At 44.4% G+C, this 26,695-nt stretch overlaps 1 protein-coding gene across 2 annotated transcripts in view; it reads right to left on the minus strand.

The window, feature by feature from the left end:
• Window positions 1-26,695, minus strand: part of RIC1 (RIC1 homolog, RAB6A GEF complex partner 1) — a 673,031-nt gene that overhangs the window by 316,656 nt on the left and 329,680 nt on the right. For both annotated transcript variants that reach the window (XM_069240247.1, XM_069240239.1), the window contains exon 10: window positions 6,547-6,595. In XM_069240247.1, the coding sequence (XP_069096348.1) occupies window positions 6,547-6,595 (49 nt within the window). The remainder of the gene's footprint in view (window positions 1-6,546; window positions 6,596-26,695) is intronic.

Genomic DNA, 26,695 nt, shown 5'->3' on the forward strand with positions numbered 1-26,695 from the left:
AATAATAAACCCAATAAACCCACACTGATGCCAGTTTTGGATTTATTAAAAAATGCACACAGATGGCAGCTTAGAGATGCCCGCTCTATTTTACCCAATCCTCTGGTGTAGGACTGACTGGTCTATGCCAGCCTGCCAGTAGCAGACTAGTTTCTGACCCCCCTGGAGTGAGAGCATTTGTGCTCTCTGAGGCCAGAAACAAAGCCTGAACTGGGTGGAGGTGCTTCACACCTCCCCCCCTGCAGGAACTGTAACACTTAGCGGTGAGCCTCAAAGGCTCAGGCTTCATGTTACAGCGCCCCAGGGCACTCCAGCTATTGGAGATGCCCAGCCCTCGGACAAAACCACACTTTTGGCAGCAAGTCCACAGGGATAATTAGGAAAAACAAGGAGGAGTCGCCACCTCCACCAGGACCACCCCTAATGTGTCCAGAGCTGAAGTGACCCCCCTCCTTGCAGAATCCTCCATGTTGGTTTGGAGGACAGGGACCAATAGGAATAGGAATGTGCCCCCCCTCCCCAAAGGGAATGGGCACCAGGAGGGTGTAGCCACCCTCAGGGACAGCAGCCATTGGCTACTGCCCTCCAACCCTAAAAACGCCCCTAAATCTTGCATTTAAGGACTCCCTAACCCAGAGAGTTAGATTCCTGACAACCTCACAAGAAGAAGAAGGAATGCTTAGCGGAAACCCCAGCAACTGACTTGGCCCCAGCCCTACTGGCCTGTCTCCTGCTTCAACAAAACTGCAGGAGAAAAGCGACGCATCCTGCAGGTCCAGCAACCTCTTAAAAACCTTCAGAGGACTGCCTGCATCACAGAAGATCAAGAACTCCTGTGGACAGCGGCCCTGTTCAAAGAAGAACAGAAGAAGAAACCTCTTCTGAAGGACTCCCACCTCACTCCAGAAGCGTGAGTCCTAACCACTCTGCACCCGACGCCCACTTCCTGAGTCCAGGTGGCCCAACTGACCAGAGAGGACCCCCAGGCGACGGTGACCAAGTGCCCACCCTGGGTCGACCCCTCCATGATGACGCTTGCAGAGGGAATCCCGAAGACTCCCCTGACCACAACTGCCCTGGACGAAGATAACCGACGCCAAAGGAGCCACTGCACCCGCAGCCCCCAGGCCTTGGAGAAATCGACACCTGGTGCAGCAACGATCAACAGGTGGCCCTCTTCCCTGTCCGACCTGTGGTGTGCCCGAGACACCCCCCTGGACCTCACCTGCAGCGCCTGAGTGACCCCCGGGGTCTTCTCATAGAGTTCCATTGGGAACCCGACACCCTGTTGGCATTGGTGTGTGTTTGGTGCCTGCTTAGGGCCCCCAGTGCTCCTCTAAACCCCCCTGGTCTGCCCTCCGACAACATGGGTACTTACCTGCAAGCAGACCGGAACCGGAGTTCCCCCAATCTCCATAGGTGCCCTTGTTATTTTGGCTCCTGTTTGACCTCTGCAACTAACCGACACTGTGTTGCTGGTGCTGGGTGTTTGGGGTTATCTTGAACCCCCAATGGTGGACTACCTATGCCCCAAAGACTGACTATGTAAGTCGATTACTTACCTCCAAATCGGTACTGTATTTTCCTCCCCCAGGAACTGTTGAAAATTGCAGTGTCCACTTTTAAAATAGCTTTTTGCCATTTTAACAAAAACTGTATGTCTTGTTGATTTGATTCAAAGTACTGAACTTACCTATGCAAAGTACCTTTCATTTAATGTACTTCCCTGCAAACTGAATCTTGCGGTTCTAGAAATAAACTAAAAAATATATATTTCTATATAAAAACCTATTGGTCTGGAGATAAGTCATTGAGAGTGTGTTTTCACATATTGCTTGTGTGTTTACAACAAATGCTTAATGCTACCCTCTGATAAGCCTAACTTCTCGATTACACTATCACAAATAGAGCATTAGTATTATCTATTATTGCCTCTGTCAAGCCTCTTGGGGGACCCCTGGGTCCAGCACATGTATTTGAAATCGCTTCCCTGCACACTTACTATGTCTAAGAATTGACAAAAGCATAAAGAACAGATGATGGACGGAATGCTGAATAATATAAACATTCACCCCCAGTCACAAAGATTTGGGCTTAATCAATCGTTTGTTTGCCCACCACCCCAGTTTGGACCCAGCCACATGCAAATAAGTCTTGACCCTGCTCCCCATGGTAACAGTCCAGCCCAAACTGCCAAGCCAGGCCTTCCCTGGACCGGAAATAGGCATCCTGGGACTGGTTTTAGTGTATCACTGGTCATCAGCCAGGCCAGCTTAAATCCAGTGGCACAGTGAGCCCGGAACCCATGTCCAGGCATTCCTGACGCACTTATTAGGGCAAATGTACAAACAGGCTGGAATGTTCCCACAGGGAGCAGGGTCAAGACTGATATGCATATGGCTGGCTCCAAACTGGAATGGTGTGGTAAGCTAAAATCAAACTATTGATTTAGGCCTATCGCTGTGACTCGGGGAAAATGTTTGACATCGTTCAGCATTCCATCCATCATCTGTTTTTTTTGCGGTTGACTGGCAGCAGGGAACTATTGCATTTTCCAAAATGATCAAATAAATAAATTAATTGAAGAAAGCAGTAGCCACAGAGAAGTTACGTTTGGTTGTAAAACATTAACAAAGATTCACTTAAAACAATAACCATAGAGAAGTGCAGATATGAATTAAGATGAAAATAACACTTGCGTTCACAAGCTATGGGGTCGACCATAATCTGTGACTCACACAACAGCCATGCAAAGTCTAACATCCACCCCAAAAGACAGTGGGATCACTTATACTCCTTGTGATGTAAAAAGGGAATGAATAATATTTTAGTATCATTACTCAGCTTTTACTGACTGTAATTTACATCATTTGTGCCACAGGATAAACTGTCTTGAGGGCCATCATATGCATTCATTTTTGTGGGTTTGAGTCTGACATCAGTAAGTCATTCCCATCTTTCCTTTGGTAGAGGCCCTTTTCTTGTTGAGGAAAACAAGATGAAATTCAGAGCTCAACTACTATTTGGTGTAAATATACGTGACGTGAGTTTATAGCAAATCAAAGTAAAAAATTATGGTTACTAATAAGTAATGTTTTTAATGGCCCATATGGATGAGCAGGATACCCTGTACTACTTCTTTCCTTATCTCTGTGTCCCATCTACCAGCCACTAGACACATTTTAAAAAGACATTACAAAACTATGGGTCACTGGTATCATTTGCAATCACCATTACAATGTTCAATTGATCGAAGTTAGTAGTAGTATAAAGCGTTTCTGTTGAATATTTTGTGTTCGCACATTTTTTAAATGTAGATTATTCCCATCGTAAAGTTTTAACTTTGTATGACTTAGAACCCCAAACTTTGAAAAGAAAAAATACCTACTGCTGGATTATCAAAGGGATTAGCATAGCAAGGGTTAAGTTTTATCATAATATGCTAACATTTAATGCTAGCAATGCATTTTGTCCTTCTGAAAGCTAAAAATATTTCCCAGGCCCTTGGGTTATCAAACTGTTATATCGCAGTGGGTAGAGAACACATTAAACAATTGATTCATGGTCACGGTTTGAAGATTCTTCCAGTTTGTTGTACAGTGTAGAAGGTATTCCAGTTTTCGATAGTGAATCCTGAAATCCAGGGGAAATAAGGTAGGTTTTATAATTATTGGTTTGTGTCGGTATCAGTACATCTCTACAAGTCAAACTGGATTTAACAGGAATTACATAGGAAAAAATCAGTGCCATATCCACATGAGCATATGACTTTGATGCAACAGAAAGGATCCTCTGAATGAAAATTAAAAATGAGTTAACAAAAACAATTTCATCTGTAATCCTTGATCCGTGTCTGACTGTTACAGAATTTTTAAATGTTTTAAAAGTATAATTTATATGTGTTATTGATGTTTTGTTTATCCCATGAGTAGGCTCTAGATAAAACTTTAAGAACAATTTGGAATAAATCTAATTAGTTCTACACCAGTGTTGCAATCCCAAAAGTAATCCAAAAGTAAAGGACTCCAGTGGTTCCAGTTTGAAGATAAGCTTTATTGCAAGTGGTAATAAGGAGCCCACAGCACAGGTATAGGCGGGATAAAGTCCCACCAGCAACTACTCTCAAACTATGAACAAAAATTAATTGTAGAACCTTGATCTGAGAATACCACTTAAAGGGAACAGACCAACATAAAATAACCTAACTTATCTTCTCCCAACAAAATAAGCACATGACCAACAACAAATAACATCTCACAAGATATCACACAAAGACACAAAAAACAATAATCAACAAGATAATAAACATCTACACAAATAATGCATATAATATTGAAGAAAGAAGTTCATAATAGATATCATGAGATAGCAAAATGAAAGATGGCAAAAACCATTCTCACTTAAAACCAACAATATTGCTGAAATTCCAAAACCTAACTTTTTATTGAGCTGAACCATTATCCATTTTAACAACTTTCTTTCTGGAGAACACTACACTTGCTGTACTGTTTCCCTTTTTATGAGGGGTGATACCCCCAAAACCTGTCCCATGATGCGTGATTCTGGCCCAGGAGGTGCTGGGCAGTTCGGGCTGGTCTGTTCCCATGGGGAGCAGGGTCAAGACTGATTTGCATATGACAGAGTCCAAAAAAGACGGATTGGGATGCAGTCCAGAGCGATTGCCAGAGGTTGAGATTAAGTCAGGCATTCAATCCATCACCTTGTTGTTTTCGCATTTGCCATCCTAAGTGCACCGTGTATGCCCAGATGTGGGTCCCTTGCTCACTGTGCCACTGGCTTTAGACTAGTCTGGCTGGTGAGGGTTGATACCCCGAAACCCGTCCCAGGATGCTTGTTTCCAGTCTGTGGAGGACCTGGTCTGGCAGTTCGGGCTGCTTCTCATTGAGTGCAGGCAATGCGCGCTCTCTGATGTGCCCCTGGGGCACAGGCAGGCACCTGCTTTGGGGCAGTCAATACCGCTGCCCTGGACGGTGATCCTGTGATCAGGGAGCTCACGCACCGTGTCGGGTGCGGGTGTGTTGGTCTAGGGGGAGCGGCTGCAGGACTGAACAGCCTGATGGCAGAGAGGACCAGGGGAGGCCTTCCTGCGACAACCTGCAGCAGCACCAGTGGCTGTCCTTGGTTCCATCTGCCTGGTGCCCGTTGTACTCGTAGGTCAGGTGCCGGATCTCCCCTGGGAAAAGGAGTGACAGACGAGCACAGGACAGCAGCTCTCACTCCGGTGAGCAGACCGCTCTCTGAAGGTGACGGATTATTTCTCGAGCCAGGAGGCTCACCCCAAGTTCCCGCACTCCATTATAGTGAAGGGGGACACAGAGGCTATAACAGCCCGGCAGTACCGCCATGGAGAAGGGAACCTAGCGAGGTCTTCCCGTAGGCTGTAGTGTCCGCCCCCCCCCATATGGAAGCAGTATCTCTCTGGTGGGCATTCACAGACTGACTCACAGGGCGGAAATGAAGACCTCGACAAAGGTCCCATCCCTGCGGAGCCAGTCAGTACCAAATTCACTATCATAGGAGTGCAGGAACTCCTGACTGAGACATAGGGGGTCGGTGCCTACTGTATACCTTGTAGAGCAAGCACAGACATGATGTAACCTTGTGTGGAAGGGATAGTGGGAGCTCCTGTCAGCTGGCATATTTTGCTCCATGATTTTTGTCCTCAATGTCTCTGCCCTGTTTTATCCCCCGATTAATGCCATAGGTCGTGTTTGCCATGTTGGAGTGATCTATATCTTTACAGGATCTGCCTGTGCAACTACTGTTACAGGGACTGTAACCTTTGCACAGTTATGTGGTGTTTATGACACTGTTTCCATGAGGCGTGCATTTCTTTCAGGGATAATAATAAACTGCCATCTGGGAAGGTTTCTCTTTCTATGTGCATTCATGATGATGTCCTGGCAGACCTGATAAGTGTACTCTGACATGTGTATTGTTGGTGATAATGACAACCTAACTAATGCTTGTGTTGCAGAATACCAGGAAACTAAATGTTTACCGGACTACTGCTTATTGTCACAGAGTACTAGTAACCTGTGTAATGTTCTGACAACTGCTTGTGTAGCAGAGCATAACTGATACATGTCGTATTTGGTCTAATGCTGTTTGATACAATTCAGATCATTATTTATATATCTAGTTGTTGTGTTTCCTTTGTGGTGTATTTATGTGTCTCATGTGTTGTGCAAATGCTTTACACATTGTCTCTGGGATAAACCTGATTGCTCGTGCCAAGCAACCAAGTGGGTGAGCAGGGGTTATCCTGAGTGTGTAAGTCCCACACCCTGACTAGAGTGGTGGGTCCTGCCTGGCTTAGGTGCATACCCTAGCCAACCGGAAACCCAATTTCAAACAAAAACTCTCAGGTATGAGATTCCTGCTTCCGTGTTATCTTGTCTTCCAGCATTAATGAAACATGTAATAACTAAACAGAGTTAGCTTCCCAGAACTGATAAATGACTTAAAATACACACAATGGTCTATAAAAAAAAAGAATGAGTCTATGCTGGAAAATATACATACCATAGAGTTCATCTTTAGAGGCTCTTTTTTGGTGCCATCTGACTGGTAACTAAAAATGTAAAACAATAATAGTTAAACATCAACATACAAATAGTATGATGAAGCACACTGGTTTTTTTTCCTTCCAAAGTGCTAATTCAGAGATTGTTCCCAAACATGGAGGACATTTTAAAGCATGAGGATAAATTGAAAAACTTCAGTACAATGAAAAGAAAATTGATAATGGGGATGTGGTACAGACATTAAAATTCCTAAACTGAATAATTTTCAAGCAACAGTGTGTTTCTTACAGTGCAGTGTTATAATAAAGGACTGGGTAGGGGAATAGTAGGGAATATCCTTTCCTGAAGAGGGATGTTACTTAAGGTAATAAAGTAATAACTGTAGAGTTCAGTCATCATAAAAAGAAAAAAATAAATTTTGTCGATCAAAGTTTATTGTATTTTGAAAATGTAATACAGATATATTTTCCTACAACCAACGATTGGCAAGCAACAGTTAGTCAGTCAACAGGTGTTTCAGAAAGGCTTGATAATTAACCCTCCCCTTCCACATCCTACACTAGTAGTAAAGTAGGACAGGTCCAGGAAAGCCAACTCTGAGTCAAATTACTGAGTATGCCTATGTTACCTATGTAGAGTTTGACTTTCCCCAAAGATACTCCTACCAACTGTGTTGTTAGCTGTAATTATTAACACCTGTAGAAAATGAGTGCAAGTGACCTTAAATTCAGTGGAAAGATACTTTAAGCAGGGGGCCACTCTGCCTTTCAGCCTTTTTTCGAGAGATAGAATATAACATTTTTCCATGCTCAGAAAGAACCACAGTCTATAAAGACACTCTCTCTGATGTGGTGAAAACAATTTGCCCCATAACAAAGTGAGGCACTAACAACATTTGTCTACCTCTACAGGAACCGAGAGAGTGCGCTAGTTTGTTGGTCAGCCCCAGTATCACATAAGTCGGGAACCTCTGCATGGTAGTACAAAATGTTCTATCAATACTATTAAGTACCGCTGCCTAACATGTCTGTAGTTTGGAGGAGTCATAACAGATGCATAAGTGTGTCGCTATTGCCACAGTCTCTCCAGTAAGTGTAAGATCTGCAGCTTTCTTATTCCTAAAGTCTGACTGTTGGCAATTCGTGCTCAACAGGGAACAGCTAATTTCAGCTTCCCATCTCCACAACTTCAAAGACTTCTGCGACCCACCAAGCACTTGCAGTTGATTATATTTTTTGCAGATCAGTTTTTTCCAGGAGATTTTGTTAGCCATCAGTTCACCAGGGGGTAACCAGGGGTAAAAGGTCAAATGCTTCACTCAGTGTCATGTCTCCATATATACTGGAAACCGTAGGTGTCTGCCAGGGCAAAACCAGGAAACTAATTTTAAGCAAACACTGGCAAAACCAATAGATCTGGCATTGGCTGCCAACGTCTTGACTTTGTCAATGCTTAGTGTGTTTTATGATGGTTTTTGTAAAACGTTATCTTTGAGGGAGTGTTAGAAATGGGGTCTCTAGTTGGCAGTCGGTTTGCATCCTGTCCAAGTAGGGACCTTATTTTAGTCAGGATAAGGAAAATACCTGCTCAGATAATCCCTGCTCACCACCTTGGTAGCTTGGCACAAGCAGTCAGGCTTATCTCAGAAGCAATGTGTAAAGCATTTGCACATAATATACAGTAATAAGTGACAACACAACGAAAGGACACCACACCAGTTTTAGAAAAATAGCCAATATTTATCTGTGTAAAACAAGACCAAAACGATAAAAATCCAACATACAGTGTTAAAGATATGAATTTTGCAAGATTTACTCAAAAATACAGTTCCTTGAAGTCGATAGCTCCACCTGGGGCTATCACGGCATCGTGATTAACAAAACCAACAGTTTAGGCCAGCCACCGCATTGCGTGCCAGCTAGGGTGTCAGGAAGACTGGCAAAACAGTACCTTTGGAATTGTAGGGCGTTGTGATTCTCACAGTGAGCTCCGGAGAGTGGCGTCGCTATGTTGCGCTGTCGGTTCTGGAGTCGGTACTAGGGTCGTTGGGCCCTTGAAGTCACACGCGTTGCAGATCGAACTATGGGCTGATGAAGGCAGGTGTGCTGGCGTGGAAGGCATGGGGGCTGCGGTGCCAAGCTGGACGGTGCAACCTGCAGTGCCCACAGGTCACGGTGTAGGCAGCGGCTCGGTAACAGCATCCAGCGACGTCAGTAAGACCAGGGCTGAGGTGTGAAGCAGGGCAGTGCGGTGTCACCAGGTCACGGTGCAGGTTGCGGCGGCGTCATTGCTGAAGCTATGTCGTCGGTAGGCCCAGGCCAGCGGTGTGGAACGGGACGGTGCTTCGTGTACCTCACGAGCGGTGTCCACAGGCCACGGTGCAGGCAGCGGCACCGGTGTCAGCAGGAGTGGCGTTGCCGGGATGCCCAGGCTGTGGTGTGAGGCGATGCCGGAGTGCGGGGCCCACAGGTCCCGGTGGAAACAGCAGCTCAGTGAAGTTGTCCGATGACTGCGTCAGCGAGACCAGGGTCGCGGTGCGAAGCAGGGAAATGCAGCTCTGTGCGGCGTTGGCAGCCAGGTGGTTTCTCCTCTTGAACAGAACAAAACACACAGTTTCCAGTGCTGCAGGTCGAGGAAACTGAAGTCTTTGGTGTCCCAGAGACTTACAACAGGAGGAAAGCTCTACTCCAAGCCCTTGGAAAACTTTCTCAAGCAGGACACACAGTAAAGTTCACCCTTTGCACTCTTGTCAGACAGAAGCAGCTACTGCAGGACAGTCCAGCAAAGCAACACAGCAAAGGGACAGTACTCCTCCTTCAGCTCTTCTCCTAAGCAGGGGATCCTCTTGGTTCCAGAAAGATTTGAAAAGTCTGGGGTTTGGGTCTTCTTCTTATACCCCCCTTTGAAGTTGGCAAATCCCAAGTGTTTGTGAGATCCTTCCTTGTCCATTCCTTGCCCCAGACAAACACTAGGGGGTTGGAGAATGCATTGTGTGAAGGCAGGCACAGTTCTTTCAGGTGTGAACGACCACTCCTCCCTCCCCTCTAGCTCAGATGGCTCATCAGGATATGCAGGCTATACACCCCAGGCACCCTTTGTGTCACTGTCTAGGGAGAGGTGCAAAACAGCCCAACTGTCAAAGTGACCCAGACAGACAATCCACAAACAGGCAGAGTCACAGAATGGTGTAAGCAAGAAAATGCATACTTTCGAAAACTGGCATTTTCAAACAGACAATTTAAAAAACAACTTCACTAAAAGATGTATTTTTAATTGTGAGTTCAGCGACATTACACTCCACATTTTATCTGCTCTCAAAGGGAATCTGAGTTTTAAAGATATTTAAAGGCTGCCACCATGTTAACCTATGAAAGGGATAGGCCTTGCACAGTGAAACCCGAATTTGGCAGTATTTCACTGTTAGTACGTAAAACACACCCTAGTATATGTCCTACTTTAAACATACACTGCACCCTGCCCATGGGGCTACCTAGGGTCTACCTTAGGGGTGTCTTACATGTAGTAAAAGGGAAGGTTGAGGCCTGGCAAGTGGGTACACTTGCCAAGTCTAATTGGCAGTTTAAAACTGCACACACAGACACTGCAGTGGCAGGTCTGTGCCATGTTTACAGGGCTACTAATGTGGGTGGCACAACCAGTGCTGCAAGCCCACTAGTAGCATTTGATTTACAGGCCCTGGGCACATCTAGTGCACTTTACTAGAGACTTACCAGTAAATCAAATATGCCAATCATAAATAAACCAAGAAACAGTACACTTTACACAGCGAGCATATGCACTTTAGCACTGTTTAGCAGTAGTAAAGTGCCCAGAGTCCTAAAGCCAACAAAAACTAGTCAGAAAAATTAGGAGGAAGGAGGCAAAAAGATTGGGGATGACCCTGCAAAAAGGGCCAGGTGCAACAGGGAGATACTGGGTACTTGACAAATAACAAAAAACACATGAAATAAAAGCAAGTATATTTGTTTTGGTCTCAAAAGCAAGCATTGCCATAACAGTCTTTGGCATTGAAGGAAACTATTTTGTGTGCAAATGTGCTCCTTGTGAAAAAGCTAAATGTTGTCACTCAAAGTGAAACTAGCCAGTGACTGAAGTGGGCTGACCCACTGCCACAGGCTGTTTGCTCAATATACTGCCTGTTGTGGGCAGAAGGAAAATATGAATGGTGTAACAGAATATAAATAAATGAAGAGGGCTGACAAAGACTATATCATATACAGAACTTTAGTAAAATCTACTCTACACCATTCCGCTCTAAGCCACCCACTTTATGCCACTCTATTCCACTCTACGACACTTAATTGTAAAATCTGCTGTCTATGCCTTTTAAGATCTCATTTAGAAATATAAATGTTATCTTCAGCCTCTCTTTCGTAATACTTTTCTTAGAGTGTAGAGCTTAACTTTGCTTTTGCAGTATTACAGCAAACAGCCTCTCCTCATAGACTTAGCCTCATTATGGGTTTCCTTCTGAAACAACTGCGGGCAATATGCATAAAGTTGCCCAACTATTACCCGAACACTTACACTAAGAAAAAGCTAAACTTATTGGATTTGCCAATGCTTTTTTCTTACTCAATGAGATGTTTAATTAATATGAGTGATATCCAATCCGTATATCTGTGTAACATTAACAATGATAACAGTACAATATTTGCTCACCAAATGAAATGTCAACCAATCTGATTACTATTAAATCCATATATCTACATTAAGTAACACTTGTTGGTTTATTATGCTTGCTAGATTCCCACAGATCTGCCTATCGTCAATCAGGACATACTAATGAGCATCTCAAATGCATAAAACAAGGCACATATTTGCTTGTAGTCAATATTACGATCGTGCCAACAATGCACAACACTCAACAGAATTCATAAGACAGACCTTCTGACATACACCAACATAGTACTTGTATGCGCTATACATGTAAATCAAAGAAACGCTCAACAACACTCCCTTTCAAACTGTGGATCAAACGCAGCCTTTTCAAGATAACTGTCCAATTCACTGTACTCCACCAGATCAATAAATACAGGCCCTCCAGCATCCTCATGAGTGCAACACGGACCTTACAGTTGATCCCGATCCCATCTCTAGGGTAAATCCATAACCTCACACCAAAATATATCTCAACCCATTTTGCAAACAATTAGGTTAAAAATACTGCACACCCATATATGTGCGTCAGAGTTATACAACTTGCTACTTAGTATAACGGTCAGAAAGCTGAGAAACAAACAAACGTGCTTATCAGTGGAATCAAATAAAGTGGATGAGTCATTTTACACGTGTATTAATATAATAATGCTCTTACCAAGTCTCATAGTATTCTTCCGATTAAATACCATGGACAATTTGCCTAATTTTATAAACAAGTAGTGGCAAAGCTACCAGGTTTCACATTCACTCTCAAGAACTGTCAAAAGTATAAATAAAAAATACCTGCTGCAGTGAAAAACATAAAAAATGCTGGTGAGTGTATAAAATGCATAAATGAAATAAACAATTAAATGTTAGATGGCAGAACGTACTTTTCAGATGTGAAATATTCCCTTATGCATTTCAATGTAGGTAAAAGGATACACCCATACCCTGAGGCGTAGCTTCCATTGGTGCAACAGGCGGAGTGCACCGAGGCCCACTCAACCCTGATTAATGCTGTATTTTATTTTTCAATCAGCAGCCAGGGGTGGGGGTATTTTCTTTCCTTGCACTAGGGCCCGACACACTGGCTACACCACTACTCATACTCCCAACAAAAAAGGTGAGAATGGAATACACCTCTGGGTGAATTGGAGATTTGATTCAAAGTGTCTGAAGCCAATGGCTGAATGTTCAACCCAGAGTAAAAGAAGCAATGGGTGGAAAAAGCCGAAGCAAAGCCACGTTCAAAAATCTCTGAATACATTGTGCTTGCCTTGAATGGCTCAAACACCATCAGACAACAAACTTTAAAAGGGCACACACATTTAAACAAGCATTTACAATGCAACGGGTCTCGCATTTACTTGAGTTAGAGCTATTAGTGTTGTAAAGTCCTAACTGGTCTTTTCTTGCAACACAAATTAAAAGAAAAAAAATTGTAGTGCGATCGCGCTATTTAAAATGCAGGGCGATCGCACTGAAATTGAAAACGGAAAAACTGAGCACGATCGCGCTATGTAAACCCCAGCGCAATCACTCTGCGTGGAAAATAAAAAGAAAAGTAGTCTGGAAACCATGCTAAAAACATTGAGCCGCGTATGTTTTCAGTAGTTTACCGGTTCTGTGTAGGTGGGCTAAACACCGGAAAAGGCATGACGTATGCATGCCTTTCACAAATGAAAGCAAGCCCACAAACTAATGAAAGTGACTGATGTGACATGGGAGTGGTTAGAAGTCCAAAGAGAGATTACAGCAGGGGACAGAGCGATTTTCGCTCGCCCCTAAAGTACCAGGAAGCTACACAAACGGACATGTGACACACAAATGCTGAAAACATCACAAAACAAACTCTGCTAAAATAGCCAAAACAATGTTAAACATACTGGATAGGTGTGTATAGGCACATGGCTTTTCCTTAGAAAGGACAGGAAAAATGGTACTTACAACCTTTGACTTACATTCTCTTAGAACAATAGTTTGAAGAAAACAGCATTTACCATATGCCTATTTGAGTCGTGTGTTGGAAGGGACGAATATACAAGCAATGCCAAAGCCAATATGTTGCACATTTTGGCTTTCTCAATGTATACCTATTGGCTTGACAATGCTTTTTGCTGATGCTCCTCAGCACTGAAATAAGTGTGATGATGCATACATGCACCACTACACACGTCTGATTGTGCTGCCATTTTATTTTCATTTACTGCCCCTTCATGACAGACGCCCACTAGAGATTAGTTAATTGAAAAATAAATAAAATGTGCACAAAATGCCTTTTCAGAAAGAAGCAGCCCCTCAGCAAATAGCAGCTGCTTTTCAGTAAAACATGTTAAATTAAAAAAAGAAAGAACAAGCATTCACAATGCAATAGGTCTTGCATTTGCTTGAGTTAGAGCTATTGGTGTTGTAAATGTATAAGTGGACTTTTCTTGCAACATAAATTAATCCACCCTGCCACATATTTTGATCCTCTCTGCCACATAATTCCAGTGCCCCTGCATATAGCTAAAGCCCTTCCATTTACCTTCTCTCTGCAGCAAAAACATTAAAATATTGCCTTTCTTTAGTATATTTATTTATATTATTATTTTGGGGTCCTCCCAACCTAGAGTGGGGACCCATAGATGACCTAGACAGAAAGAGCATGTCGTGCTGACGGTTTTAATGGAGGCTCCATTGTCCTAGAACCACTACAGGGTGGGTTATGGGCAAAAATGTTTTGTAAAAAGGAATGTGCCGCAAAGCATTATGGTACAAGCTTCTGAGTACAGCAAATATTGTAGTAGCTTGACTGTAATGCTCAGAACAGCCCCTAGAGGGCACCACAATAAAAAATAGCATTTGTTAGAAACATGGTCATGTAACCATATAGTTAGCCCATGTAGGGCATAACCACATGAAAGGAGAATGGCAGAAACTAATGCAGTGTAACCATATATTTAGCTCCTAGAGGCCACAGTGCATTACACAGTTTCAGGCCTACTAAAATAATATTACAAACAAGTCCCTTAAAATACAAACTACTCCCACCTGTAAAACAAAAGTTCCAGCCATGAAAGAGCTTAAAAAGACACTGAATGGTGGGTGTGTTGCACAGTTTGGTAGTGGTCCCACTGTCGTCCGACTACCACAGGCCGAGTTATGGGCCAAAATGTTTTGTAAAAGATAGCCCACAAAAGCATTACGGGGCAAATTTCCCAAGTGCAGTGAATATTCCAGTATTCTGAGCCGGCAGAGCGCGTTGAGGAATTTCTGTGTTTTTCTCTGTTTAAAATGCACCAGTTTGAATATTTTTCAACTGCTTAACTTGTACATAAGAGGTACTCATGTAAAGCGCTCCTCAGAGTTCACGCTATATGAAACATCAAAAATAAATAAATAAAAAAGAACCCCCTTCTCTCCCCCACTACATCTTGCAGCCTTTGGGCGCAGACATCGCAAAGAAACAGCGGTGTGCCCAAAAACAAGAAAGAGGAAGAAACAACATGCGGAGCACGAAGCAGCGAGGCAAAAGAAAAATGTAGTGTGCCACACTAAGGTATATGGTTGATCGTGCAATAATCCGTGTAACAGGGTCAGTCTCCGAGGCAGTAACAAAGCAGCGTCACGGAGGGACAAATGTAAAGCATTTACCTACGAAGTCAAAGTTATTTTGAAAGGCTGGCCAAGATACAAATGAAAGTGATGGGCGTGATATGGGCATGGTGAAAGCCCACAGAAGTAGATTACAACATGTAGAGAGACAGCTGCGTAAGCTTGACCTAAAAAAGAAGTGAGGGGAGTAACCAAGTTAGGAAATATACAAAAGACATCAAAGTGTGTAACATTGCATGTGGCATCACAGTAAGTGACATCACAATCTATGACCTCACAGTATGTTACACCACAAGAACTGACATCAGATCTAAACCCCTCACACATGCTTAGCAGGTGATCATGAATACATTTGAGCGCAGCATGAGATCTAACAAATTCGATTTTGAGTCGGGCTTATGTCCCATATTTGTCTCAACGCAAAATCTGGGTCTCAATTTATACATTTATTTTAGAAGAACTCTGCCACAAAGAAATTGGGAAGAAGACACTTGCCAGTAAATCTGTCCAGCTTCATTTGTTGCGAAGTCTGTGTTTTAAAATATCTTTTGGGGTTAAGGCACCTGCTGCCGAGATCTTTGTGTGCCCCATAAACCTCAGGGATTAATAATAATGATAAGATAACACTGAGGTTAACACGTTTGCTGGAAAGATCTGTATTTTGTTTAGTCCCCGTTCTGAATCAAAGCAGCTTAAAGGGTTAATATGTCTCCTGCAAAGCACAACACGTAACAAGCAGATGACAGATTTTTATTATTTTATATTGCTAGTTAAGTGGGATACTGTTTTTAACCCAGAGATCCTTTTGTTACTTGCAGTTCATAAATTGTAATCCTTGCAATATATCAGTGAGCTATGGACACGTGACTCCTACACCTTGTAATCCTCACTGACTTATGTAACACATCGTATGCATTGATTTACACACATGATTTATTGTCAATTTATAAACTGTATGTGTAATGTAAAGCACTCTGACAGCCTGAAATGCGATGAGTAGCGCTATAAGAGAAGTCAAAGAAAATAGTGGTATTTAACTTATTTGTGTAAGTACTAGCACAGACCAGCACACTGACATTTTTACAGTGCACCATATAACTCACAGTGGGGCCCCTGCTACAATTTAGGGAGCAGCAACAAAACCAAAAACAACAGCTGCACCCAAATCTGGTATAAATAAGGTTATAACTTAATAACCACACCCTCAAAGTAAGAGTGGAGCAACGTGTAGACTCAATATAGTCCTTTTAATGCTTTCGCCCTGAAGAAGGTGGCTCCCGCAGGTGTGTGGCTCCCACTGAAAACGTGCGGTGGTGGCGCAAAACATTGGACTCCAAGAAATACAGCACCTGACTGGACCAGTTCAATGGACAAATATACAGTTGTATAATATACCCGTGATGTATGATTACCCATTGGGAAACAACAGTAGAGGAAGATAAGTGAGATAATTAGACCAACAAATGAGTTGGACAATATATAAGCCCCTGTAGTGTGCACTGATAGATATGTTAATCGATGTTAAGAACACTAGTCCAATGTTCTAATTTCACTAGATGTGAATGTCTTATACAATAGAATTGCTTTTCTTTTGGATGCATGAGGGTATCTGAAATGATGGAGAGGTGTGTAGTGAATGAAAAGCTCATTTGGTAAGTCGAAAGATACCCAGTGAGTCAAGTTTGAAAGTATTCATATTTGTAATGTTATATAATCATTTAGTGTTTTTTTTTTTTTTTGTATAATGCATAAATATTGTTCGGATTTATGAAGCTTTCTATGTGATTCAACACGTGCTTGTTGACAAACTATACTGAGTATATATATTGCTCCTCTCCTACTTTGAAGGTGTAGTTAATAGCAGTTATACCATTATTTATACTAGATTTGGGAGAAGCTGTTTTTGATTTTTACAGTGCATGCATCTCTCTTACATACAGGGGTTGAACAAAGTCAAAACCATGCCGCTTTTAAAAACTTGTGAAGTGATAACATGCCGGTGCATCCAAGTGTGAGGCTATAGATAGCTTCCAGCCTGGATACTCAAATAAAAGGAGGCCATGACGGCCCATTAATTTTGCCCTTTGTTTACCGACTAGCTGGAATTTCAAATAACAAAGCCCCCTTGCCGCCTGCATGCTGGTGCAGAACAAAAACAGGCAACATGCAGGTAGTGCTGAAAGCGTTCCAGTGTCTGAAAATGACACTGGGAGAAGTTCAACATATGTGCATGGGATTCAACTTCTTACTAGGGTGGGCCACATCCAACGCTTGAAAATAGTGGGAGGACACCATCTATCTGGGTGTATCCTCGACTTGTGCCCTTCCAGTATTAACCATCTCAGCAACCTGGGCTGGTTGTATTAATGAGTGGTGAGTTGGTGTGCTGTTCCAAATACTTCTTCAATAAGTTGTTTTGTCTAGGCTTGCCTCCATCCCCTCTTTGTCATCTGCACCCCAGTACCTCATGAAGACAACCTGGGGACCATAAGCGTCCTGGAAAAGGTGCGCATCATAGGCTGCATATTAGCTCCCTGATCTATCAGTAGACCCATCACTGCTTGGACCACCCTAAGGTGTATTTGTGGAGAAATAATCTGAGTTTCAGGTAGAAAGTGAATTATAGTGGAGGAATAATCAAATATGTAAAAAATCTCGTGAGAAGCCTCCCTGGAAGAAGAATCATAAGTATAAAAGGGAAGCGAATCAAAGCCATAAGGAGAGGATAAAACCGAGATCTTCTCTTAGTGAAATCCCCTGGGAAGAAACTGAGCACATAAAAGCAGGGACATTTAGCAAAATGCACCAATGAAAAGGAAGCATTTAAGACAAGCACCACAAAGAACACATGGCAAGAGTGGGCGTGGTTAAAAGCCCATATTGAATACAACACATCTAGCAGACCAGACAGTGCTGTGCGCTGCCAAACGAGACCTAAAAACGAGACGTTGAGCGGTGGGGCGGGAGCATAAAATGGGCCAGGAGGCTGGGGGGATGAAGTTAACACCGATGAGCAGTAGCAGAGAGCAGGGTTGGCCGGGTTGAATAACAAATGGGGGTTTGTTAATGAAGAGCAAGTTACTTAACTTCGTTAACACCTTATCTGGTAGAGACGCAGATTAGCCGCAGATTCCTTATCTTAGAATTCTCCCCCAGGTGTCAGGATCTGGAAACTTTTCTTCAGCAGCACCTCTGCATGTCGGTAGAGGGCGTTGTGTGACTCCATAACGACGTCACCCCCGGATATGACTTGTTCATCTGACAGACACAACCAGCCGCAGATTCTTTATCTAAGAATTAGATACCAAAGCAATAGGAACCCAGGAGGAGGGCTGCAAAACATCTCACCCAGTATTGCAAGAAACAACCAGTGAACTAAAGAGTAGCAGACCAGCAATGACAAAGACAAAAGTGAGATGAAGTATGTAGCGCACCCACAAAACGTAGGAGACCCACATATCACAAGCAGATATGAAAAGTTATGTCAGTTTAAGAAATGGTCATGAATATGAAATGGAGGTGGAGCCACAACAAGTAAGGACATGAAGTGCTCCCAAGAGTTAGCCGGATGAATGAGGAGCAAAATCATCCGATACAGAATCCTCCTTGTACCAAAACAGTTATTGAAAATCTTCAAGAAGCAGAAGCATCACACTGAAAGGGATGAACCTGACAGCGGAATGAACGTGTGAAGGAACAGACAAAGAGAAGGATTAGACAGAAAGCAAAAATGGGAGACATTTAGACAGAACACCCTAAAGGTGTACCAAAATCTTCGACCAGCCATGGAACCTATACAGAGGGGTAGACTTGTAAGAACAGAGATCTAACGAAGCAGAAAGTGTCCAGAGACATACACAGACTCCGGACAACAATGATGTCAAACAAAAAATGAACACCATAGGAGGGATTCATCTGGACCCTTGAATGTAGATTCATGACATCAAAGGCACAAAACCTCAATAGAAGGTTGGGGAAGGTTGGGGAGGAGTGACAAGACAGGAGGAGAATTAAGAGGGGAAAACATAAAACACCTCTCAAAACAGCAAAAGTAACCAAGACTGAAAACAAGGTCAGTACCTCAAAGGAAATAGAAGTGGAGAACCACCTGCTCTGATAAAACGACAGATACTGTAGGGACATAAAAACAATGCAGAGAAACACCCATGAGGAGAGTCTAAGCACAAAAAGGGTGGAAGCAACAAATGGAAGAAATCCCTCAAAGAAGAACGGAAGCATGAGCGGTAACTCCCAAGGAAGAAGCAGCGCAGAGAATAGCGAACAAAGTGTAGACCACTGAGAATACTGTTAAAATGAGTATAGAAAGAACGATTCCTGAAACAGAATCTAGATAACAGACCTTAGAAACATGTAAGGTCAGAAAGGAATATGTGATAGAAAAAGACAAAAAACCTTCACACCTCTGAGCCAACAATAAAAAAAGCAATACTAGGGGAAAAAGCCGTTAGTGAGATACCTGCAGTAGGTGACTGAGAGGACGCCTCTTTTTGCATGGTGAGCCCCCACTTTTTGTCTGATGTTGATGTGTTTTAGAAGCTGGGAGTGCCCAGGGACCCTGTGTTGTGATGCTTGGAACAATTGGATTCACTCTTAAATATCACTATCAATCCCTAGTAAATGGGTACCTTAGTACCCAGGGCATGGCATAGGGGATAGCAGCACTGATTGTGCCACCCTCAAGGGCCCTGCACCCAGATGCAAGCAGCACTGCCATAGCAGACAGTGCCCTGGTGCAACCCTAAAATACAAACTCATCCCTCTAGCAGGCCTTACAGCCCTAAGGCAGGGTGCGCCATACTATATATGAGGGTTTAACTGCATGAGCAGTATGCCCCCACTGAGTCCTTGCTAAACCCGGGACACAGTAAGTGAACAGAGCAGCCATTTTTAGTACATTTACAGGACACTGGTCAAACAGGGGTTCCCCAGCTACATGATGGCCACTCGGTACCCTGAGTTGTTTGGTATCAAACAACTCAGAATATTAAATCCAAACTGGTGCCAGTGTTGGATTTAACCCTAAATGTACCCAGGGGTCACCTTAGAGGTGCCCCCTGCTAAAGCTTACCTTAACTGGCATAGTTGCTGACTGGTTGCATCCAGCCTGCCACTCCTGACTGCCAATATACAAACCTGGGGGAGAGCAACGGCTCTCTGGTTTGTAAGACAATGGCCTTACTGGGTGGAGGAGTTAACACCCCCTCCCCTCAGGAATGTGCAATGCCCTGGTTGTGAGCTTCAAAGGGCTACCGCCCATGAAACTCGAGCCCCCAGGCCTGCTGCTAGCCGCAGAGGGCTTCCCCCTTTGCAAACCCCCACTTTTGGAGCAAGCAAAGGCGGGAGACCACACAAAGGGTAGGAGGAGGGGTCTCAATGAGCATGCAACTCCCCTAGGGGCTTGCAGGCGAAGTGGACCCTTCATTTCATTTTCCTCCATATTGGATGGTAGGGAAATAGCCAATTAGGTTTAGGGAAGTGACCCTTCCCACAGGAAGTGGTCACTGTAGTGGGTGTAGCCACCCAAGGGTAAGTGTCCCATTGGACCCTACCAGGTTCCCCCTAAAATGCCCACTAAATTCAGTATTTAGTGGGCTCCCTAGACCAAGAATTTAGATTGAACAGGGAGAAAAGAAGACAGCACCAAAGAACCCGACAGGACAAGAATAGAGAACCTGCTGCACCAGAAGAGGGTCCAAGACCCCTGCTTGTTGCACCAGAGTCCCCACCATCGCCACTGCGGAGGAGCTGACCACTGGGCCGACCTCAAAAGCCCCAGAGGACCTCAAGGCTTCGCAAACAGCCTAAATCTCCCTCCTGAGTGGAGGCACCACTCAAGAAACCTGCAAAGGACCAGCAAACCAGAGAGGGCCACTTCACTGACTGGCTGATATCTCCACAACCGGAGATTTCAGCCGGACCCAACGACACACTGACGACTTTCCGGACGTGACCCACTACTGTGCCAAGTTTAGTGGCACTGCACCCTCTAGTGGCTGAGTTACGCTAATACCCTGGGTACTGGTCAACTGACGTTGGACAAGCAGAACACCAGCTCCTGCAGAGCTGAAAAAGGATCAGAAGGAAGCTCCAGTCAAGGGACTTCAGGAACACCCCGGGCCTCTGACCAGAGTGCCCCTGTTGTCCTGTAAGCCGCCCTCAGAGATTCACCTCCAGTGGACTCCGCTGCGCACAGCATCCAAGACCACCAGAATGCCCTGTGTCATGCATCGCAGGATCTGCTGTGTGCTCCGGGCCCCCTACCCCTTGTGACTTCGACAGCCCAAGGGGACCCCAAGGCACCATCTTTAAATCTGCAAACCAGCTCCTTTTCCAAATAACCCCCCCCCCCAACCCCCCATGTGGCCCTGTGCCAAGAAACTCTCCAACGCTGCTCCCGCCGAAAACGGGAGCCGCCCGAAACTCTTCAGCTGGCACAGTGTGCCCACTGACTACTCTGGCCACCCTGCAAGAGAAGAGACTGGTAACTGAACTGTGTGATTTTTACGGCATTTTTAAAGGTGACTGTGCATTGATTCCAATGGTGCGTAATTACGCACAGAAAGACTAACTTTGCTAAAACTTCAAAAAGTCATAACATGAAAAGTACTTAACTTATTCTAGAGATCTTGGTCTTAAAATTTATATAAAAGTTTGAAGTATTTTTTATAAATTCTGGTCCCATTTCAATGAGTGCGTGTGGTGCATGATTGGATTTGTGTGTACAGCAAATACTTGGCACATCTCCTGGTTTAGCCTAACCGCTCGACCAGCTACCTTAAAAATTGGAGCATTAGGTGGTCTAATTTTTACCCCTGGAAACCAACGTGTGTTTGCCCGGACCCTCTGCACAGTGTACTCGATTTTGTACACTACATAGAGGGCCAGCCTACCACAGTGACAACAGGTAACGAAGAAGATACATAAAGAAGAGGAAGCAACCCTCCAAGACAGACATTTTCAAAATAACAGGGGTCAACAACATCCCACAGGCGCACTATATCCCTCCCTTATGGAAGGAAGGGAACAAACAGCAAGATCCATCTTATAAACCAATGGTGGTATACAGGGATAACCCTGACACAGTGGAAAATGATTGGAAATCATGTCCATGGAATAGGTGGGGTATGCCTGAAAGGGAAAAAGAGTTTTGAAATCAAAGGTGAAGGAGGGAAATGACTGAAACATATGTGGAAGAGAACCCTCACTACTCAGTGGGAGCATGCATGAGCCTAGCAACAAAGTCACAGGGAAGCGCCCTACATATTTCCTGTGAGGGACTGCAACCATGACCACAACTACATCGAAAATTTCCATACACTAAAGTAAAATATGACAATAAAGATATTGTTGTGCAGAAAAACAGAATAAGGGATGACCACCCTGAAAAGGGTAGAAGTAAGGTGAAAATAGGAACCTCAAAGGGCAACAGCCGGTGGCTCTGAGTATGGAAAAAAGAGAAACAGAAAGAAGAAGTGGAATAAAAGTATTAACTTAATTGACCAATGGAAATGCCATTGAAAATGGACAGGAAAAGTCTCTTCCAGGGCTCGAAAAATCCACTGGACCACTCACATTGGCGAGTCTTATTTGATCAGGTCGAGCTATTTTTAATACTTACTCTTCCCTTCTGGCGAGTTGACATTGAACAGGTGTTCTGCTCAGTGGAAAAGTGGAGGGGCAATAAAAGATGCCTTTAAATCTTGTTTTTATGTCACATTTGCTCTATGTTCACACACAGAGGTCAAAAGTCAGTTTTTCTAACAATTAATTTTACTTCTGACTGTAGAGTTCCAGGACTTTGTAAGGTGAACTGTGTGACCTGCTGCTTAGAAAGTAAAATAAAAGGATATAGGGTGTCAGGTTTTTCCTAACACACAACATTTAAATGAGTAAATCAACTGTGCAAAACTGTTCAAAATATATTTCAGTAGTTGTGTAACCCATTTTTTTATATTTCTGTGTGATAAAAAAATATTTTATTAGGATGAAAACAAATTAGAATACTTTACAATTTGATATGCAAAGGATCTGTTTTCTGAAACCCAGTTTTCAGAGATTGTTAATACACTATATAGTTTTATCAGTAAAGTTGCAAGTTAGTGGCGAGGGTTTTGGACATTTTTTGGAAAGTTACTGTGTGTAGATGTCAATCTCTTTCCACATCATGGTTTAAACACACTGAGAAACACTCCTGCCCTGATGTCAGTGTTGTTAGTAAACTAAACGAAGTCCTAGGATATGTGGGCTAGACCTCATGGATATGTGGGCTAGATTTTTGCGATGCATGCAGCAAACTTTAGTCTACTTAATCAAACAAAAGAGGTCTCTTGTACGGCAGAAATGCTGAAGGTGCAATCATATGTGAAGATTAATAAAAAGGCGACTCAGTAAACTATTTGCCTAGGATCACACAATTTGATACCGTTTACGGGTCAAGTACATTACAGTTAGGTCGAGTAGATTAAGTTACTCGACCTGCAAGTCTAGTAACATTTTTATGATTTTTCTAGCCCTGTCGTCCATAATAAGAATGGAAAAAAGACACATGCAAAAGCAGTCATAGAAATCCAAAGGAGAATAGGAAACAAACTGCTCCAATAGGAGTACCAAGGAAGTTCCCCATAGGGAACAAGAAGCAGCTAAAGAGTTTTGAAAAGCTTTCCCAATGGCTCCGAAGAGCAGTAGCTGAACACAAATCTCCATAGAAGTCAGAGATTGTAGGCGACCCGCCTAAAAGTAGACCACAACAGAAATCAAGCCATAGGAGGAATGAGAGACAGACCTCGTCTGAAATAACAACAAAAAGAACCACCATGTGTTGAACGGATGAGAAAAAATGATTAGAAATGTCATTAGAGGTATAACAACCACTGAACAGGAGTGTTCTGCACCACCAGATGCACGTAATCGGGCCACTAACCAAAATCTCCATGATGGAGAAGAACATGAAATTAACAAAAGAACCTGCAAGGAGTAGGAAGTACACACTGGATGTGAACTGACAACAAAAAACACACTCCAGAATGACAATACAACAGCTAATGGCGATGCACGTGTACAGACACACCAGCAAGATGACCCTCATAACTCAGTGGGAGGATGTGAGACCATGAGCAGAATTCCACGGTAAATGCTCCTTAAAGGAGCACTAGAAGAGGAAGAAGAGGACCTGACAAAGTTCTACCATGAGCATCTCTGAAACGGTGCAAAGTCGAATCAGCATGCACGCTAAAAAGGGACTTGCCATCAAAGGGCGTATCAAGCGACGAATCACGTACGGGTGCTGAGAAATTAGAAGAACCTAGCCAAGCCCTTTGCCGGAGCCCTACCGAGGAGGCCATAATCCGCACAAAGGAATCAGTGGTATCCATACCACAGTGAACAACAAGTTAGGCAGCCTGCTGACCAACCCATTTCAAGGGCATAAGAGCAGTTCTAGCCTCGTCAGGCACAGAAGGCAAAATACGCTTCACTAAGTCCCATAGAACATGGGAGAAGAATGCAAGTACACAAGAGGTGTTAGTGGAACGCAAGACCGAACTAGATAAGGCGAACATCCTCCTCCCAAAAGCTTCCAGCTGCCTGGCTTCTCGCTCTGGTGGAACCAGAGGAATCTGCATAAGATTGTGTGCAGCCAAAGCAGTTTGCACCACAAAACTGAGTCGGCGAGTGCCTGTGAAGGCATGACAGATCCTCCGGGGTTGGTCTGTGAGAGACAAAACGCTCCACAGGGGGACCAGAAACTGTCTGGGACCAAACTCCCAAGAGAAAATCACGAAGAGCCTCACAGTAAGGAAGGACCGGCTCTACAGAAGACTGGTCAGGAAGTAATATGTCAAGTAACGGATCCATGGACAATTGCACCATTGGACGCTGTAAGTGCAACAACTCCTAAACACGTTGGTATACTCTGGAGAAACAACAATAGGGGTGTTGAACGCAGCTGTATGCGTCACCACTGCCAAAGACAGTGTCAAAATGGTGGAATCCAGCGCAGTTGATGGGAGCCGCTAGAGGCTGTCCATTGGTGCCGATCCGACTCCAGAGTCGAAGTCAAGGGCTCAACAGGCACTGAGGACAAAGCCACCAGTGAGGACCCTGTTGGAGCACCCGCCACCTCCTTAGGGCTTGAAGGCGCTACAGAGGGGGGAAGAGGAGACCCATAAACAGCATGCGAGGACAAATAATAGTCCCGCATTTGGGCCAGAGTCGCACCAGGATAAGGCAGAAGGGACAGGGTCGACTCTTGTGCGGGGTTGTCCTCCGAAGAACCCGAAGAGTCTTGCGGGGGCGGTGAAGCCAGTGGGGGACTCGACTTTGCCCGAGGACAACACTTACCAGGAGGTATTGTCAGAACAGGAGATGTTGAGAGAGTCACATGCGATCAACTCCTAGAACGGTCTTTGGGATGTGAAGTAGAAGATGGCGGACGACGACGCCTTCGAGAGTCTTGGGAAGACACCAGGGATGCTCACGCAACATCTTAGGCCTTAGTTGTTGATAGGCGTTGCAGTCGTCGGTGTTGTAGTGGGTGCCAAGACACCACATGCAGTAGGAGTAGTGGTCTGTGACCAACATCTGTCAAGCACGTGACCCACAGGGCTGAAAGTCAGTTGGCATAAACACTGTTCCAAGTAAAAGTACCAAGAAAAAGGTGAGGCCAAAAATATCCAGAGGAACTGGTTCTCCGGATCCGTGTTGCTGCATGGAAAAGAAGAAACTGGCGTCAGCACGCCAAGGGAAGGACTGTATGGACTCCATCGACGTAATTTCCAGGGATGACGTCGTTACTGAGTGGCACAATGCCCGCTACCGATGAGCAGAGGTGCTGCTAAAGAAAAGTTTCCGGATCCAGTCTGACACCTAGGGAGAATTCTAAGATAAGGAATCTGTGGCTAGTTGTCTCTATTGGATAAAGCCAGATGGTGAGGATGTGGGGGAATTATCTCTTGAGCTGGGGCTGTGGGGATATCAGATGGAAAGCAACACACATCGGAGAAGTGAAGAGAGTAAGAAAACACACACTTCTACAGAGTGTTAAAAGTAAAAGAAACAAAAGCTCTCTTAATGTAAGCAGTGGAAGGAGACAAGTTACACAATCAAATGGACGGTAAAGAACCTATGTAGAACTCAGAGTGGAAGAGGACAGAGAAGGAGAAGTGAATTGAGTGGAGCTGGAGCAACGTGGAATGCGTCTTCAAGTTAACGCTTTAATAATCCTGTTTGTGGAGACGCAGACGTAGATGCAGTGTACAGCTCGTGTGGCGCTCCTCGCGGAAGTCTTGCTATGATCCAGCTTGCTCCGCAGAGGTCTCCAGCTGCTGCGGTCCATACGCATGAACCTGCCAGAGGGCAGGCAGAAGGCTGAATGCATAGTGGTGCACCCAGAATGGAACGGAACAGAGGCAGAGAGGCTGGCAGTTGGTGAGGCGTTGTGGTGGCAGCAACGTAACCCGAGGAACAGGAACAGCAAAACGGCACTCAGGCACCAGGCCTGCCCAGCACTCTACCACCCACCACCCTACCGTCGACCGCCGCCTGCCCCAGATCCAGGAGAGATCAAGCAGTGATTAAGAGGAGACAATGAAGACCCAAAGGAGCAGGGCTGAGCGGGTCGAACAGAGAAGAACGGAGTGGAGGTGAGCACGAGGGTTTGGGGGTGCCAAAGGCAGTCCAGGAAGAGCAGGGCACGGGGCACTGATGCTGTAGTCAGCCTTGGCCAAGTGTATGCCCCCAGAACCCTGCGGAGGTGGCTGGGCTAGTGCTGGGTGCGGCTTGTAGGGGGCTGGAGAGCCTCATTCCATACCCCAACCCCAGCTGAGCTTGCATCCCTCTCTACCTTCTCCCAGCCAGCCAGACTCCAT

This window comes from Pleurodeles waltl, chromosome 1_2, assembly GCF_031143425.1.
Source record: "Pleurodeles waltl isolate 20211129_DDA chromosome 1_2, aPleWal1.hap1.20221129, whole genome shotgun sequence".
Classification (NCBI taxonomy): Eukaryota; Metazoa; Chordata; class Amphibia; order Caudata; family Salamandridae; genus Pleurodeles; species Pleurodeles waltl.